At 45.4% G+C, this 15,228-nt stretch overlaps 1 protein-coding gene across 1 annotated transcript in view; it reads right to left on the bottom strand.

Moving 5' to 3' along the window:
• The window catches only part of Rnf165 (ring finger protein 165), a 97,236-nt gene that overhangs the window by 10,336 nt on the left and 71,672 nt on the right, over positions 1-15,228 (bottom strand). The window contains exons 2-3 of the mRNA XM_038332139.1: positions 11,118-11,433; positions 7,141-7,251 (exon numbers count right to left, since the gene is read on the bottom strand). Of these exons, the coding sequence (XP_038188067.1) occupies positions 7,141-7,251; positions 11,118-11,433 (427 nt within the window). The remainder of the gene's footprint in view (positions 1-7,140; positions 7,252-11,117; positions 11,434-15,228) is intronic.

Genomic DNA, 15,228 nt, shown 5'->3' on the forward strand with positions numbered 1-15,228 from the left:
TTATTTAAGACAGAGCCTTACTCTGTAGCCCAGGCCAGAAGTGAACTTACAATCCTCCTGCCTCTGCCTTCAAAATGTTAGAATTGCAGGCATGAGCTGCCATTGCTCCACTTTCGGGGAGCATCTGAAGTGATTTCAGAGTGGTCAGAATGTAACAGCAAAATCTAAATAAGGGGAACTCAACAGGAGGAGCAGTCTCGTTTTCTCCCTCCCCAAATACACACACACACACACACACACACACACACACACACACACAGAGAGAGAGAGAGAGAGAGAGAGAGAGAGAGAGCCATTAAAGGCATCCTGCTTCCCGTCATGTTACAGATTCTATACAGCATCTACGTTCAGATATTGCATAAACTAGCACAGAGCTGACCCAGGCGACCCTACAGCCTCACAGGCTTTGCCAGAGAAGGTATCCAGACCAGACACACAGTGATACTTGAGAGAGACCGGTGCTCTCTCAGGTGGAGGACTGGCTCACTGATTGCCAGGAGCTGTGGTCTCTGATGTCCGTGGTACAGTATCCTGAAGAGGAGGAAGCTGCATCAAACAAGAGCTCCAGAGGTCAGCAGTGTCCCCTTTGAGTCTTTGCTGAGCAGTAAGGTATATGGGTAGGGCAGCATTTCTCAACCTGGGGTCACAACCCGTGTGAATGACCTTTTCACAGGGGTCGCATATCAGATATCCTGCATATCAGATATTTACATTACGATTCACAGCAGCAGCAAAATTAAAGTTATGTAGTAGCAATGAAAGTAATTTTAGAGTTGTGGGTCACCACAACATGAAGAACTGTATTGAAGGGACAGCATTGGGAAGGGTGAAGACCATTGCTGTAGGGTGACATCATCACCTGTGGAAAGAGTGAGTGGTCAAGAAACATTTGAATTCTGTTGGAATGAGACTTCTTGCTGATCACTAAGGGCATTTAGAAGACTCCAGAACACTCCTCTAAAGCCGGCCTCTATGCTTCGTTGGGGCAGATCTTGCTGATTTAGGGATATTTGAGATCTGAGATCATAAGACTTAACAAACCTCCAAAGGCTCAAACAGATTCACAAATGATGTTTAACAGAACAAAGCCCAATACTCCACAGATGAGCAAAGCAAATCTAGTTACTCAACAATCTGTAGCTCACAATGTCCATTGTTCATAGGAAATAACTGGTCATGATTAAAAAGAAGAAGGAGGAGGAGGAGGAGGAGGAGGAAGAGGAGGAGGAGGAGGAAGAAGAGGAGGAGGAGGAGGAAGAGGAGGAGGAGGAGGAGGAGGAGATGATGAAGATTATGTCTTAGAGTCGGGGGAAAATCAGACAACAAAAATACCTGACACAAGAAAGTGACAGAGATGGTGGAATTAGCAGATAAAGATGCCAAGATAGCGACTATAACCATATTCAAGGACATGGATGGAAACACAAAAATAGGGAAGAGGTTTTAGACCATAATCTCAAAAGAGCTTCTTGGGATGAATGAAAAACACAATGTCTAAAATGGAGACTTCACTGGGGTTGGGTCAACAGTAGATTAAGATCAGTGATTTAATCACAGCAATAAAAATAATCTAAATAAAGCATGCATACAAAAAGGAAGAAATATTTAAGCCTTGTTGACAAGGCTGAGGGAGCAGCCTCATGCGACAACAAGGGTTACCCTCTCCCAAGGGCCAAGGGAGGTAAAGGAGAGGACACATGTCAGAAAAACTTGCAAAGATTTCCAAAACTGCTGAAAAGCAAAAGGACACAGATTCAAAACCCCCAGCATACTTCAAACAGAGCTGCAAAAAGAGAATCTGCTCAAGATACATAAATTGCTAGAAAATATTAATAAAGATAAGAGTCTGAGACCAGCTCAAGGACACAGAAGAGTCATGAACAGAGATGAGGATTTCGGATTTCCTACTAGTCACAAAGCAAACAGAAAACAATGAAATGATATCCTAAAAAAAAAAAAAATACTGTCAACATGAGAGCCTATGCCCAGCAAAAATGTCTTTCAGAACGAGGTGGCATAAGACATCAGAAGACAACTGAAATTGAGAGTGCAGCTGACCAGCACAACAAGAAATACTAAAGGAAGTGTCCAGACAGAAGAAAATGCAGATAGAAACTCAGATCTAAGAACAGGAATAAAAAATCTAGAGTCAGATTATATAAGAAATATAAAAGCTTCTCTCAATCCGTTAATTTTTCTCTTTGAGATCTGATTGTTTAAAAACAGACATTAGCAAACGTTTTTCTATAAAGAATCAGCTAGTGACTTTTTTAGGTTTCAAGAGCCAAACATTCTCTATCACAGCAATTACTCCATGCAAAAGCAGCCACAAACCATCTGTAAGCAAATAGACAGGCTGCGTTCTAACAAATCTACTTAAAAACAAAAAATCTAGGATTAGGCCAGATATGACACATAGTCCACAGTTTGCCAGGCCACTAGTTTAAAACAAAAATTATAGCAATGAATTGCATCAATTACAGTATATATACACACATATACACACCCATAGATGGAATAGCAAACAATATTAAAGGAGAAATGTAAGTTATACAGCTTTTAGTATGTGGTTCCACTTCACACAAAGCTTTGTAATCTAGGGTAGAGTGACAATATATGCATTTGTAATTAATAAGTCCATTGATAAAGTAGTGACACAACTTTGAATCTAACATTTATTTTTAGCACTCAATCAACCCAAAATAAGGAACATGATAGACAGAAAAGACAAGGCAAACAGAAAACAAAGCACAAGACAGTAGATACAGCTTTAACTCTATGGATAATTATAATAAATGTAAATGTTCTATATATTCCTATTAACAAGCACAGACTTTCATCTGGAAAACAACAGCCAACTATTTGCTATTTTTAAAACAAAGTCATAAAAAAGTAAAAAGGAGCTGGGCATGGTGACACGTGTTTTTAATCCCAGCACTCAGGAGGCAGAGGCAGGCCAGTCTCACTTGTCTGAGGTCTACCTTGAAAGTTCCAGGCCAGCCAGTTAGAAGAAAAAAAAAGGAAAAAGCAAACATTATTAGAAGAAAGTTAGAATGGCTATATTAATATCAGACAAAGCAGAATTTTGACTAACAAGCATAAAACCAAAGATAGAGAAACATGACTGTGGGGTCAATTCATTTGGAAGACATAACAACTATGTAAGCCTTAATATATGAGAAATACATAGCCTAACATTTCTAAATCAAAGTAAGTGAAGCAAAAACCGACCGAACAAACAGGAGACAGAGAGATGGCTCATTGGTTAAAAGCGCTGGCTGCTCTTGCAGAGGACCCAGCGTTAGTCCCCATCACCTACACACTAGTAATTGACACTCCATTTCTAGGGAATCTGACGCCTTCTTCTGGTCACCATGGACATTGCACACACACGATACACTTACACAAGGCAAAACACTCAAGCATGTAAAATAGAACAATCTTTTAAAAACAGAAAACAAATACATAATTATAGTTGTAGACGTCAACCTCCTCCCCTCATAATTCACAGAACAAGGCAACAAAATTAATCAGAATGAAAATTAGAAAAATGTTCTTTCCTTAGTTAGACATTCACAACTTTATATCCTTACACTAGAAAAGAAGGAAGATGTACCATGACCTAAAGGTCCCTGACTGCTCCTTGGACTGGCAAGGGAGGGGGAGGGGACTTAAGGGAGGCGGAGAGAAATGGGAGGTGGGGAGGAGGTGGAAATTTTTAATAATATAAATAAATAAATAATAAATAAATAAATAAAAAGAAGCTACAAGGAGGAATGGGGGGAATGAAGGGGGAACAATGAGAAACATCCTTCCTGGGCCCAGGCTCACTCAGCCAGGGCTGTAAACTCACCAGGAATTTTTCTTCAGTTTTTGAGATTATAACATAATTACATTTCTCCCTACCCTTTCCTCTCTCCAAACCCTCCTGACTCTCCTTCAGATTCATGGTTTCTTTATTCCCTAATTTTTATTGTACTAATTTATTAAACCAGCATAACCCCCAGCAACAGTCTATGGACATTTATTCTTATGCCCACAAATACATGTAGTCTTTGCTCCTCATCAAGGAAACTTCTCTTGCAATAGATGGAGAAAAAAAAAAAACACAACCAATCAAAACGTGCTGTTGTGGGGTCGCATCCCACGGAATACATCCACAAAGCCGACTCGTGATCATTCTAGACCGGATCTGTTCCTGGAGACATCATTTCCTGTGGAAGCCATTGTACCCCTTCCTCCCATTCCTACCATCCTGTGACAGCCAGTTTGGGGAGTTCACAGAATTAACCCTGAGATGTGCTGTAGAAATGTCTTACGCCCTTGCCTTGCATGTGAGATTCTTTTCCTCTGTGCACACCCATCAAGCTCAAGGTTATTTCACTGTCAAGTTTTGCAAAACGTGATGTGGTCTGGTTGCTATGCAGAGTCTTAAATTCTTCCCAGAAACCTGTCCTCAATGTTCCAGAATCATCCATGGGTGACTCTCGACGCTAGAGCCCTCAGGACTTGATAGAAACAGGGCTGCCTCTGAGAAAGAACAGCAGGAGGTCCTTATGATTTCTCATGCCTTCCTTACAGGGCTCAGGTACCTGTAGGACTCCCCACAGGTGGAGCTGGGCACAGTCCATCCTGGGAGTCAGAGTTGGAACTGAGACACTGGAGCTGATCAGAGCGGACCCATGACAAGGATGGAGACGCTGGGCTCTGGCTCAAGTTCAGGGTCAGGTTTCAGATAGAGATGGAGAAGAGGGCTATTTGAGAATTATCTCCCAAGGCCTGATGCTCTCACTCACTCTTAGGCCAGGATATCTACTTGAAGAATCGACTGGGAAGGGTATGATATCACAAAGTAAGACCAGGATAGCCTTCAACTTGGGGCTGGCCCAGACCTGAGGCCAAATCCTCAGAATGACCCAGGGCGGAATTCAGTGACTTCTGAAGGTACTAGAGGAAAGGTGGCGGCTGTTGTGACAACCCCTTCCCTTCCAGGAGGTCCCTGCAGAGGATTAGAAGATCTTTCTCTACAAAGCATCTCCTGTCACCTAATTACTCGGCTGTCTCCTGGAAGATAAGCCAGCTCCATAGAAGAGAAAGAAATAGTTAGCATGAGTGATGTACAAAAAAACAAAGGGGAAAAAAGCCTTCTCACCATTGGGTCCACCCTTGCTGAAGCAGAGCTCCTTGCAGGGAGGAAAATCTGCTGCCCCAGTGGGGACAGGACCAGCAGAATGAGCTCAGGGGTGGGTCCACACAGGACCAGCAGAATGAGCTCAGGGGTGGGTCCACACAGGACCAGGCTCACCAGCCTCCCACATCCTTATTCTTAATGTTTCTCAGAGCAGCAGGGAATGCAGAGAGGTTGACAAGAGAAAGAGGAGGAGGTTTGGATGCATAAACCAGCTAAGGACAGGGATGACGCATCGCACTGCTCCTGACTCCTCCCAAGGGCGACATCCCACTGTAGAGCCCACCTGTGCGGTACCCCACACCGTGTCAGACCCCATGTTTGTGTTCAAATCGCTCAGCTGTGAACAGAGTTCTGGGGGCTCCGTGTGTGCTGAATTGAATCAAACCAAATTGACTTTACTACTGAGGGACAGAACCGAATCCAGACTGCAATCAAAGCCTTCCTAATTTGAATCTGCTAATTGGGAAAAAGGCTGGGCAGAAGTTGGCTGTAGTGCGATCCGTCTTTTAAAAGAGATTGTTCAGCTTAGCGGGGAGTACCTGAGAATGCTGAAGATGGCAGCCAACAGAGCATGCTCACAACACTCTCTTCTGGCGCCCAGAAGCATGGGAAGCAGTGAAATCAGTCCCAGCTATAACGGAAGGGGCTCCCAAAGCCGCCCTGACCTAACCAGCTTTCCTGGCTCCATGTGTGGAAGATGGCACACTGGCATGTTGTCGCTCTCTTTCCATTGAGGAATATTCTACCCACCCCTTCTTGTATTCTTTATCTAAAAGAAAAACAAAGATTTCCAGGATCTGCTTCACCTCTATTCCCCCCAAAAGCCACCATTACAGCCTATCTGTTTCTTTCTGTGACTCTTTATGTGTACATAAGTACACATATATATATATATATATAGATAAGCGTATGTGTAGACGGGCACATACATGTCTATATGCACATCCTTCTTTAGAGTGAACTACCACAGTAAATCACTGTCCTCTGAACAAAACTGCCACCACTTTCACAAGACAAGCTGTGCCTGCTTGGGCATCGATCAGGACAGGGCCTGGAGACTGCTGACATCCCCTCAGAGAAGGAGGGATGGAGAGGACCACTGAACTGTCCAGTGAGGCTGCTTTGGGGGTTCCCCATGCTCCTGTAAGCATCTCCCTGAGTTCATTGGTTCTCAAGGGGAAACTTTGGTGAAATACAACTTTTGATTCATCATTTGGACCTTGAAGGGAGTGTGCAGACACTGTCCCGTTTCCCCAAGAAAGGAATTTTTTCAACAGTGACTCAGAAACCCATGATGCCTTTTACCCAGACATACTCAGTGAACTACAGGTCTTTTAAAATTATCTGGGGAGGTCTAGTCTGACTCTAGTTAAGACCAGATCTCTCCTGGGTGACAGCTGAGGAGGTGAATGGGCTGTAAAGTTCCAGAAGCACAGAAAGACTTCCTAGGGGTCACCTGTCTCGAAGACACAACGCCCTCCAACTTCCTCTTTTGCTCCTAAGTCCGTCCCTCACCTCTAACTTCTGCCCACATCACACCCCATGCATGGCCTTGCTGGTGAGTTTTACCATAGCTCTGTGGATTCTTCCGACCATCCTCTTCAGAAAGCTTTCCCTGACCACCCTGGCACCTCTGCGTTCTCCTCCCAAGCGGTCCTCTAGAGTCTACTGGTTTGTAGCTCTACTGAACCTGGGAAATATTTCACATCCTGTCTCCCTTCTTTCTGGCAGGACCATCAACCAGGCTTGGCCCAGGATAGTGTCCGGTTACACTGAGTTCCTTCCTGTAACCACACCCTGTAGGTGACTGAAGTAGACACCAGGTCTCAGTAGACTGGGGTTTAACCTGTACCCTTTGAAAGTGATACAAAACGAAAGCCCACAGGTCTGGCGAGATCTCTCTCCCTCCCTCCTGCGCTCTGCAGCATCCCACCCACCCACCCACTCACCAGTCAGTGCCCTCAGCCAGATACCGGGGCTGAGGTGTCTGCAGTTGGTGGCCAAAGTCAAAGCTGGGATGGAGGCGGTGGGGGTGGACAGACACTCGATCCTGACTCCGCCTGTACAGAAAGAAAGAAGCCTTTGTGTTAGGGGCTACCTAGGCCAGCCAAGCTCTCAAGAGCTCTGAGTGACACTCCCTCCACCTACTGCGAATGCCCCAACTCTGCTATCCTCACAGAAACTAGAGTTCCCTAACACCAACGAATTTCCCAGGTGAACAGAAACTGGTTCCCTGAATCCTCCGTCTGCTCCCACCATCCGTCTCTCCACCACACTCTTCCCAGTTTTCAAGGAAGAGTTCTCCTTCTCCAGGAAGCCTTTCCTGAACACACTATATCATGGCAGCCTTGCTCCTTAACTTCCCACGACACTGTCTGGCGGCCCCAGCCACCCCAGCTGTCCAGTCACAAATGCCTAAGGACCTATCTATCATGGAGCCTGAGCTCTCCCAAACACCTGTAGGAGTCTCTGAAGTCCTTTAGGAAGCTTGAGAGTGAAAACAACTCTCTATTTTCCTTTTCACCCTTCACTCTCTTGCAAGCAAACAATTGAACTTTCTGGAAACTTTGTGACATAGGTAGGACTCTTCGAGGTCTAGTACAGAAGCAGACATGAGGGCACAGATAAGTTCTACTAAGCTGTGTGTCACAGAGACTTACAAATACATTTTGAGTGGCTCTTATAAAAATATGCTCATTTTTATAAGAATATTTTATAGCCCTGGGAATCCACAGGTCTCTCCAGCCAGGGAAGCAGTTAGGCTAACTGCAGGTCTTTACCTCCCCATCCTTTCTCCAGATCCAATCCCCTGGTCTTTATCCCACCTCTGTAGCAGACTACCTTCTGTGGCCTCCTCACCCCTCGGCCCCATTCCCAGGGGATTAGCCAGATTCTCATGGAACACCCTGATATCCTCCCTCCTGTGGACCCCCTTAACACCCCTGTTAGTCCATCCCAATTTATAAGTGTCAGCTCCCAATACCTAGAAACACATTTTGCCCGGAACCCCAGTGGCCACAGCTGTCAGGATCCCAGAAGAATCTCCTACCAGGCAACACACAGTCACCACGCTCTCCCAGGAATCAGAGAGGAAACAGAAACCAAGGAACAAAGCACCCAACAAAAACAGGAACAGACATCAGCACCTAGAATTTCAGTCTTCCCAAACCCAGATGCCCAGACACCAGCATAAAAACGCAAACAATAATAGCCAGGATGATATGTCTTCATTAGAACCCAGAAACCCTACCACAGCAAGACCTAAAGTTTCTAAAACAGCTGAAGCACAAGACAAAGACCTTAAAACAGCCTTTGTGGATACCATAGAGGCACTTAAAGAAGAAATGGACAAACCCCTTAAAGAATTCTATGAAATCAGAAACAGTGGAAATAAAGGAATAAACTATTCAAGACCTGACAGTGGAAAGAGAATCAATAAATAAATACCAAATTGAGGAAAATCTGTAAACGAAAAATTCAGGAACAGAACAGGAACCTTGGAGGCCAGCCTCGTGAACGGAATGCAAGAGACAGAAGGGAGTATCTCAGGCACTGAAGACCCGACAGAAGAAATGGATAGCTCACTCAAAGAAAATGTTCACTCTTTAAGAAAACAACCAGGAAATCTGGGACACTCTGAAAGATGAAAGCTATGAACAATAGGAATAGAAGAATAAGAAATCCAAGTCAAAGGTACAGAAAATATTTTCAACAAAGCCATAGATGAAAATTTCCCTAACCTGAAGAAGGAGGTGCCTATCCAGGAACAAGAAGCATAGAGAACTCCAAATAGACTGAACTAGAAAAGAAAACTCCCTTGGCACATAATAACCAGAATGCTAAGCATGCAGAACAAAGAAAGGAAACTAAAAACTGCAAGGGAAAAAGACCAAGTAACATATAAAGACAGACCTATTAGAATTACACCTGACTTCTCAGTGGGGACTTTAAAAGCCAGAAGAGCCTGTACCGACATTCTATAAACTCTAAGAGACCACAGAGGCCAGCCCAGACCCAGATGCCACACCCAGAAAAACTTTCAGTCACCATAGATGAACAAAATAAGACAATCCATGATAAAACCAAATTCAAGCAATGTCTATCTACATCTCCAAACCTACAGAAGGTGCTAAAAAAGAGAACTTTAACCTAAAGAGGTTAACCACACCCAAGAAAACACAATAAATAAATAACCCCAGTTCAGCAAATCAAAGAGGAAAAACACACATACACATGCATGCATGCATGCACACACATACACACATGTGCCCCCACCCATACGTCAGGACAGCCAGAAACACATGGTAAGATCCTGTCTTGAAAAAAGAAGAGGAAGAGAAGGAAGAGGAGGAGGAGGGGGAGGAGGAGGAGGAGGGGAAGAAGAAGGAGGAGGAAGAAAGAAGAGGAGGAGGAGGAGGAAGAGGAGGAGGAAGAAGAAGAAGAAGAGGAGGAAGAGGAGGAGGAGGAGGAGGAGGAGGAAGAAGAAGAAGAAGAAGAAGAAGAAGAAGAAGAAGAAGAAGAAGAAGAAGAAGAAGAAGAAGAAGAAGAAGAAGAGGAAAATAAAAATTTTCTAGAACTGAATGAAAACAAGTATGCAGCATAACCAAACTTCTAGAACACAAGGCAGGCAAGATCTTGGGACACACAGCTCTAAATGGGACATCTCTATCAAATGCCTCCCTTCAGAGCTCAAGGGACCCTGAGAAAGAGGAGATGGAAAGTGTTTAAGAGCCAGAGGGGATGGAGGACACTAGGAGAACAGCACCCTCTAAATCAACATGATCAAAACTCATATAAACTCACAGACTGATGCAGCACACACAGGGCCTGCAGGGGTCTGCACCAGGCCCTCGGTGTAAATATCATGGCTTCCAGGTTCGTGTTTTTATGGGATTCCTGATTGTGTCTCTGATTCTTGTGTCTTTTCTTGGGTTCTTTTCTTGATGTTGGTCTGTTTCGTCCAATTCTGACTGCTAATTCCTTGTTTATTTTATCTTATTTCATTTCATTTTATTATTACCCCTTAGAAGCCTGCTTGTTTTCTTTTTTTTTTTTTTTTTTTTTTTTTTTTTTTTTTTTTTTTTTTTGGTTTTTCGAATTTTTTTTTTTTTTTTTTTTTTTTTTGATTTTTTCGAGACAGGGTTTCCCTGTAGTTTCTAGAGCCTGTCCTGGACCTAGCTCTTGTAACGAGGGACAGGAAGGGAATGGATCCCGATGGGAGGGGAGGTGCTGAGGAACTGGGAGGAGCAGAGGGAGAGGATATCGTAATCTGGATATATTGTGTGAGAAGAAAATTCTATTTTCAATAAAAGAATTAAATTAAAAAGAGAAGGTTTTATTAATTTAGCATGAGGAGTCTATTGTTATTTTTAATGAATTAATAGATGCCTTAAAATTTCTAACGTGATAAACCCCTGTAAGCAGAGGTTCCCTGAACCCAGAAGACAGAGAGGCACCCAGCTGTGCTCATCCATTTCTTCTTTACAGCTGAGGGGCAGAGACCAGTAGTGACCTGCCACATTAGGACATTTGGTCACTGCTAATTTTATTTGGTTTCACGGGTGTACAGCCAGTCGCCAACGCCAGCCTCCAACTAGACGCTGGCCCTTTGGAGGCTCCCTTTGGTATTCTGGTGTGGTTTGGGGAAAATCAAAATCAGGCCACCATGAGAGCTGGCGGGGACTTGAGAGACCTTTAGTCAAACCTCCCGAATGCTACAAACGTTCTTCGTGCCGCTGACCCCGAACCTGGGTGATGTGAGGAGTCATACTAGATTCTGACCTGAACGAATGCCACTAACGGAGGCAAAAAGTCATCCCCTGCAGAACCACTTGCGACTGCATCCAACTTTGGCTGCTAGAAGCCCAGCCGCAACCCTTGCCCCTCCGCGGCCCCGCCCCCTTTCCTCGGTCCCGCTCTTGCCAACCTGGGATGCGAGACGAGCCTGCGGTGCTGAGCTTCCAGGAGCTGCTGCTGCAGCAGGTATTGCTGGTGCAGGGCCTGAGGTAGGAAGGAGGGACCTGTGACGTCCTGGAACTGCAGGGTGGGCAGCGGGGTCAGCGACTGGTGCAGCGCGCCGCTGTGCTGGTGGGCCGGGGCCATGTGGGCGCTGAGGCCCGGCTGCGACTGCACGGGGTGTGCCAGCGGGAAGTCCGGGGCTAGCTGCTGCGGCTGCGGGGGGCCCAGGTGGAAGTGGCGGCAGGAGGTAGCGTGAGGATGCTGAGACCTTTGAAAGGGGGCACCTGTAGAGGCAAAAGACAAAGAGGTCTCCGTGAGGACCTGCAAAGGCCTCTCCCACATGAACTGAGCGGGGTCCCCACCCCTGGGCAATCGGAGCTGGTGAAAAGCAAGACCTTCCTAACACAGCTGATCCTACAGTTTTTAATATGGGTGCTGCCATCTTTAACTCTCCCAGGTAAAGGTCCTGTGTGCGCTAGCAGAGAAAGATCGTTTGTTTTCATGAAAGGAGAAGTAGCCTTTTTATAAGCACACGTGTTTAAAGGTTCTAAAGCCGGCCTGGCTTTCTTGAATTAGGCTCCTCCCATGCAATTTCTTATGTGCAGAGAAAATTCAGGGCGACTTAGCCAAGCCCCGGGTTTTCCGGAGCAAGTTCTAATTCCAGCATAAGCAACTAAAATTTTGTGTTGCAGTTTTAAGCAGGAAGGGATTACAAAAAATGACCTTTTGAAATACCGATCAAGCCTGAGGTTGTTAGCTCAGGCCTTTAATCCCAGCACTCGAAGGCAGGCGAATATCTGTGTGTTTGACACCAACCTGATCTACATAGTGAGTTCCAGAACACCAGGGCTATGTAGAGAGACTTTGTCTCAAAAAAAAGGGGTGGGGGGTGAGAGGAAGGGAAGTAAAACAAAAATTTTTAGTCAAAAACTAAATACCAATCTACTTATGGTAAGATTAGAATTTACTTAGAAGCAACCAAATTTTGGTATAAGCTAGACTCACGTAATATTTAACTTAGGCTCCAGTATTTTGTGAATAGAATTGAGCTTAATTACAAAGTTTTGTAGATGCCTGGTTGGAGAGCAGAGCATCAGCACTAGAGAAGTCCTCCCATGGGGCAGCCAGCAGATTTTACACTGTAGAAAGATCCCCAGAGGAATTCCTGTTAAAACTGGTAGATTCAGCCAGGTGATGGTGGCACACACCTTTAACCTGAACACTTGGGAGGCAGAGGGAGGGGTTCTCTGAGTTTGAGGCCAGCCTGATCTACAAAGCGAGTTCCAGGACAGCCAGGGCTATTACACAAAGAAACCCACTCTCAAAACACCACAAACAAAAACCTGGTAGATTTAATCCGCATCTGGATCTTCCCCAATCCCACTAAGATAAGAGCGAAAGGATAAGAAAAAGATAGGGACAGAGGGAACAGGAGGGGTGACACCAGCAGCAGACAACAGAGTTTGGAAAGCAGATGGAGAAATTAGCAAAACTGAGAAATCAGAAACCCACCACCTCCCAAAGGGTCAGGGTGAGTCACAAGCAGTGGGCAGATGCCCTGTGAGGTTAGAAGGGTCAGGAATGGAGGCAGCAGCTACTTTGGAAGGTGGGCTGGAGACAGCATGGGACTGTTAAACCTAGGGAGAAGGATGCTAGGTCTGATAGCTGGGCTACAATGCACAGCTCCTCCCCTTTCTCATCCTCCCAGAAAGGCCCCAGTGCATGGGGGAGGGAACACTAGGCACAGAAGGCTGGGGTACAAACAAAGCCAAACAGGGTCAAATGAAAATCCATCCCGAAGTCTATGGGACTTTGGGACTCCTTCTTTCCTCTGTCATCAGCAATGTGACATGGCTCTGCATTCTATACAGGCATGGTGGGCTGGAAACTGGGGGCTGCTTCTTCAAAGAAAGCCGCTGGTCCCAGAAGTGCTCTATGGGTGCTTGTGGTTCAGAACACTGCAATAAAATGTCCAGTCTATGTACCCTGAAGCCCACTTGTCAAATTATTTCTATATGTGTGCATCAGGTTTCTAAACAGCGTTTAGTGACCTGCTCTGACACAATCAGGAAACCCTACAGAGTGAAGAGAGAGAACATGAGAGAGAAAGAAAAAACAAGAGAAGAGAGATAACGCAGGGACCAGAAAAAAATTTCAATATCTTTTTAGAAATAAGATATGAAATCTGTGGAACAACAGGAAGTGCTCTCAAAGGGAACAATGACAAGGATGGAGAACGCTTGGAAATTAAAATCACAAGGTAAAATCTAGAGTTCAACAGGAGGGCTGGAAGGCAAGCTGAGGACACTCCCCAGGATGTAGACGGGAAACTCTGAAAAAGGGAGAGGATGGAGGAGATGCTGAGGAGAGGACGGAGAAATGCTGAGGAGAGGATGGAGGAGATGCTGAGGAGAGGATGGAGGAGATGCTGAGAAGGGGATGGAGGAGATGCTGAGGAGAGGATGGAGGAGACGCTGAGGAGGGGATAGAGGAGATGCTGAGGAGAGGATGGAGGAGACGCTGAGGAGGGGATAGAGGAGATGCTGAGGAGAGGATGGAGGAGATGCTGAGGAGGGGATGGAGGAGATGCTGAGGAGAGGATGGAGGAGACGCTGAGGAGGGGATGGAGGAGATGCTGAGGAGGGGATGGAGGAGATGCTGAGGAGGGGATGGAGGAGATGCTGAGGAGGGGATGGAGGAGATGCTGAGGAGAGGATGGAGGAGATGCTGAGAAGGGGATGGAGGAGATGCTGAGGAGAGGATGGAGGAGATGCTGAGAAGGGGATGGAGGAGACGCTGAGGAGAGAATGATTGGGGGAGGATTTTTAAGAAATACTTCCCAGACAGATGATCTGTTTTTCCAGATAGGAAAGGTAGTCTCAGCAGCCAACAGGACAGGTGGTAACAAGAACCACACACCAGGACATACGATAAATGTGTAAACAATAAACACAAGGAGACACTTCTAGAACCCTCCAGAAGGAGAGTACACAGATCTGCAAATGGTCACAAGTTAGAACACCATAATGTATTTTCAATTCCATTATGATATGATATCATTAGATATTAGACGAGTAAAGATTATAGGGTATGTGCCTTCCAGATATTGGGGGCAGGAATTCGACACAAAATCTAGAATTCTTTTTTTTATTTCATTTTACATTTCAACCACAGTTCTTCCTCCCACTCCCAATATCCAGAATTCTGTTTCTAAACAAACTATCAACCAAAACTAATCAATTGGGAGAAGAGAAAAATATCCATTTCAGAGTGTGTTGGTCTTTGTTGACAGTCTCATGTAGCCCAGGCTAGCCTCTGTTAGAAAGAAAAGAAATGGTGTTGCTTTTAACAGATATCGGTGAGAATAAAGCCAGCTCTGCCACAGAGTTATGTGAGACACACACAGGTAACTTTTAATTTTCATACCAAAAGAGACAGGTAAAACTAATTTCAGTTCTCATAAATTAAAGAGGTTCATAGAAATGAGCTGACATGAAACTGCCCTTCCGGTGAGCTTTACTGGGAGAGAGAGCCTTGCAACCACAGGAGCCATGGCTGAGCCTCGAAATGGGAGCTCATGGCAAGAGACACAGCACCATTGCATAGCAGCCTCATGGGGCCTTGAAGTCCTTCCAATCCAGAGAACAAGGAGCATTTCTGACTCTTAGTGGTATTCAAAGGGGTGGGTGCACAGCCTCCATACCACATGGTCTAGCCTGGCCTACTTGCCAGAAGGTAGAAGGCAGGAAGGCACTGGTTAAACTTGCCTTGGACCTGGACAGCTGAGGGAAGAAGACTTGGCCTGCCCCCTCCCACACACACACAGACATACTCTTTGGAGGGCTGTATGCTCTCAAGGTGCCTGTCAGCCCTTTGTCCTGAGGGACAGACTGACGAGCAGAGACAAGCAGCTGACGGGTCTGTGACCTCATTGTCTAGAAGAGTACAGTTCACCACAACATGGGGAACTATACTAAAGGGTTGTGGTGTTTGGAAAGTTGAGACCCACTGGCCTAGAGCTTAATGAGTTCAAGGATGGCTTTGAACTTCTGACCCTCCTACCTCTGCCTGCAGAGTGC

This window comes from Arvicola amphibius, chromosome 5 (genome assembly GCF_903992535.2).
Source record: "Arvicola amphibius chromosome 5, mArvAmp1.2, whole genome shotgun sequence".
Classification (NCBI taxonomy): Eukaryota; Metazoa; Chordata; class Mammalia; order Rodentia; family Cricetidae; genus Arvicola; species Arvicola amphibius.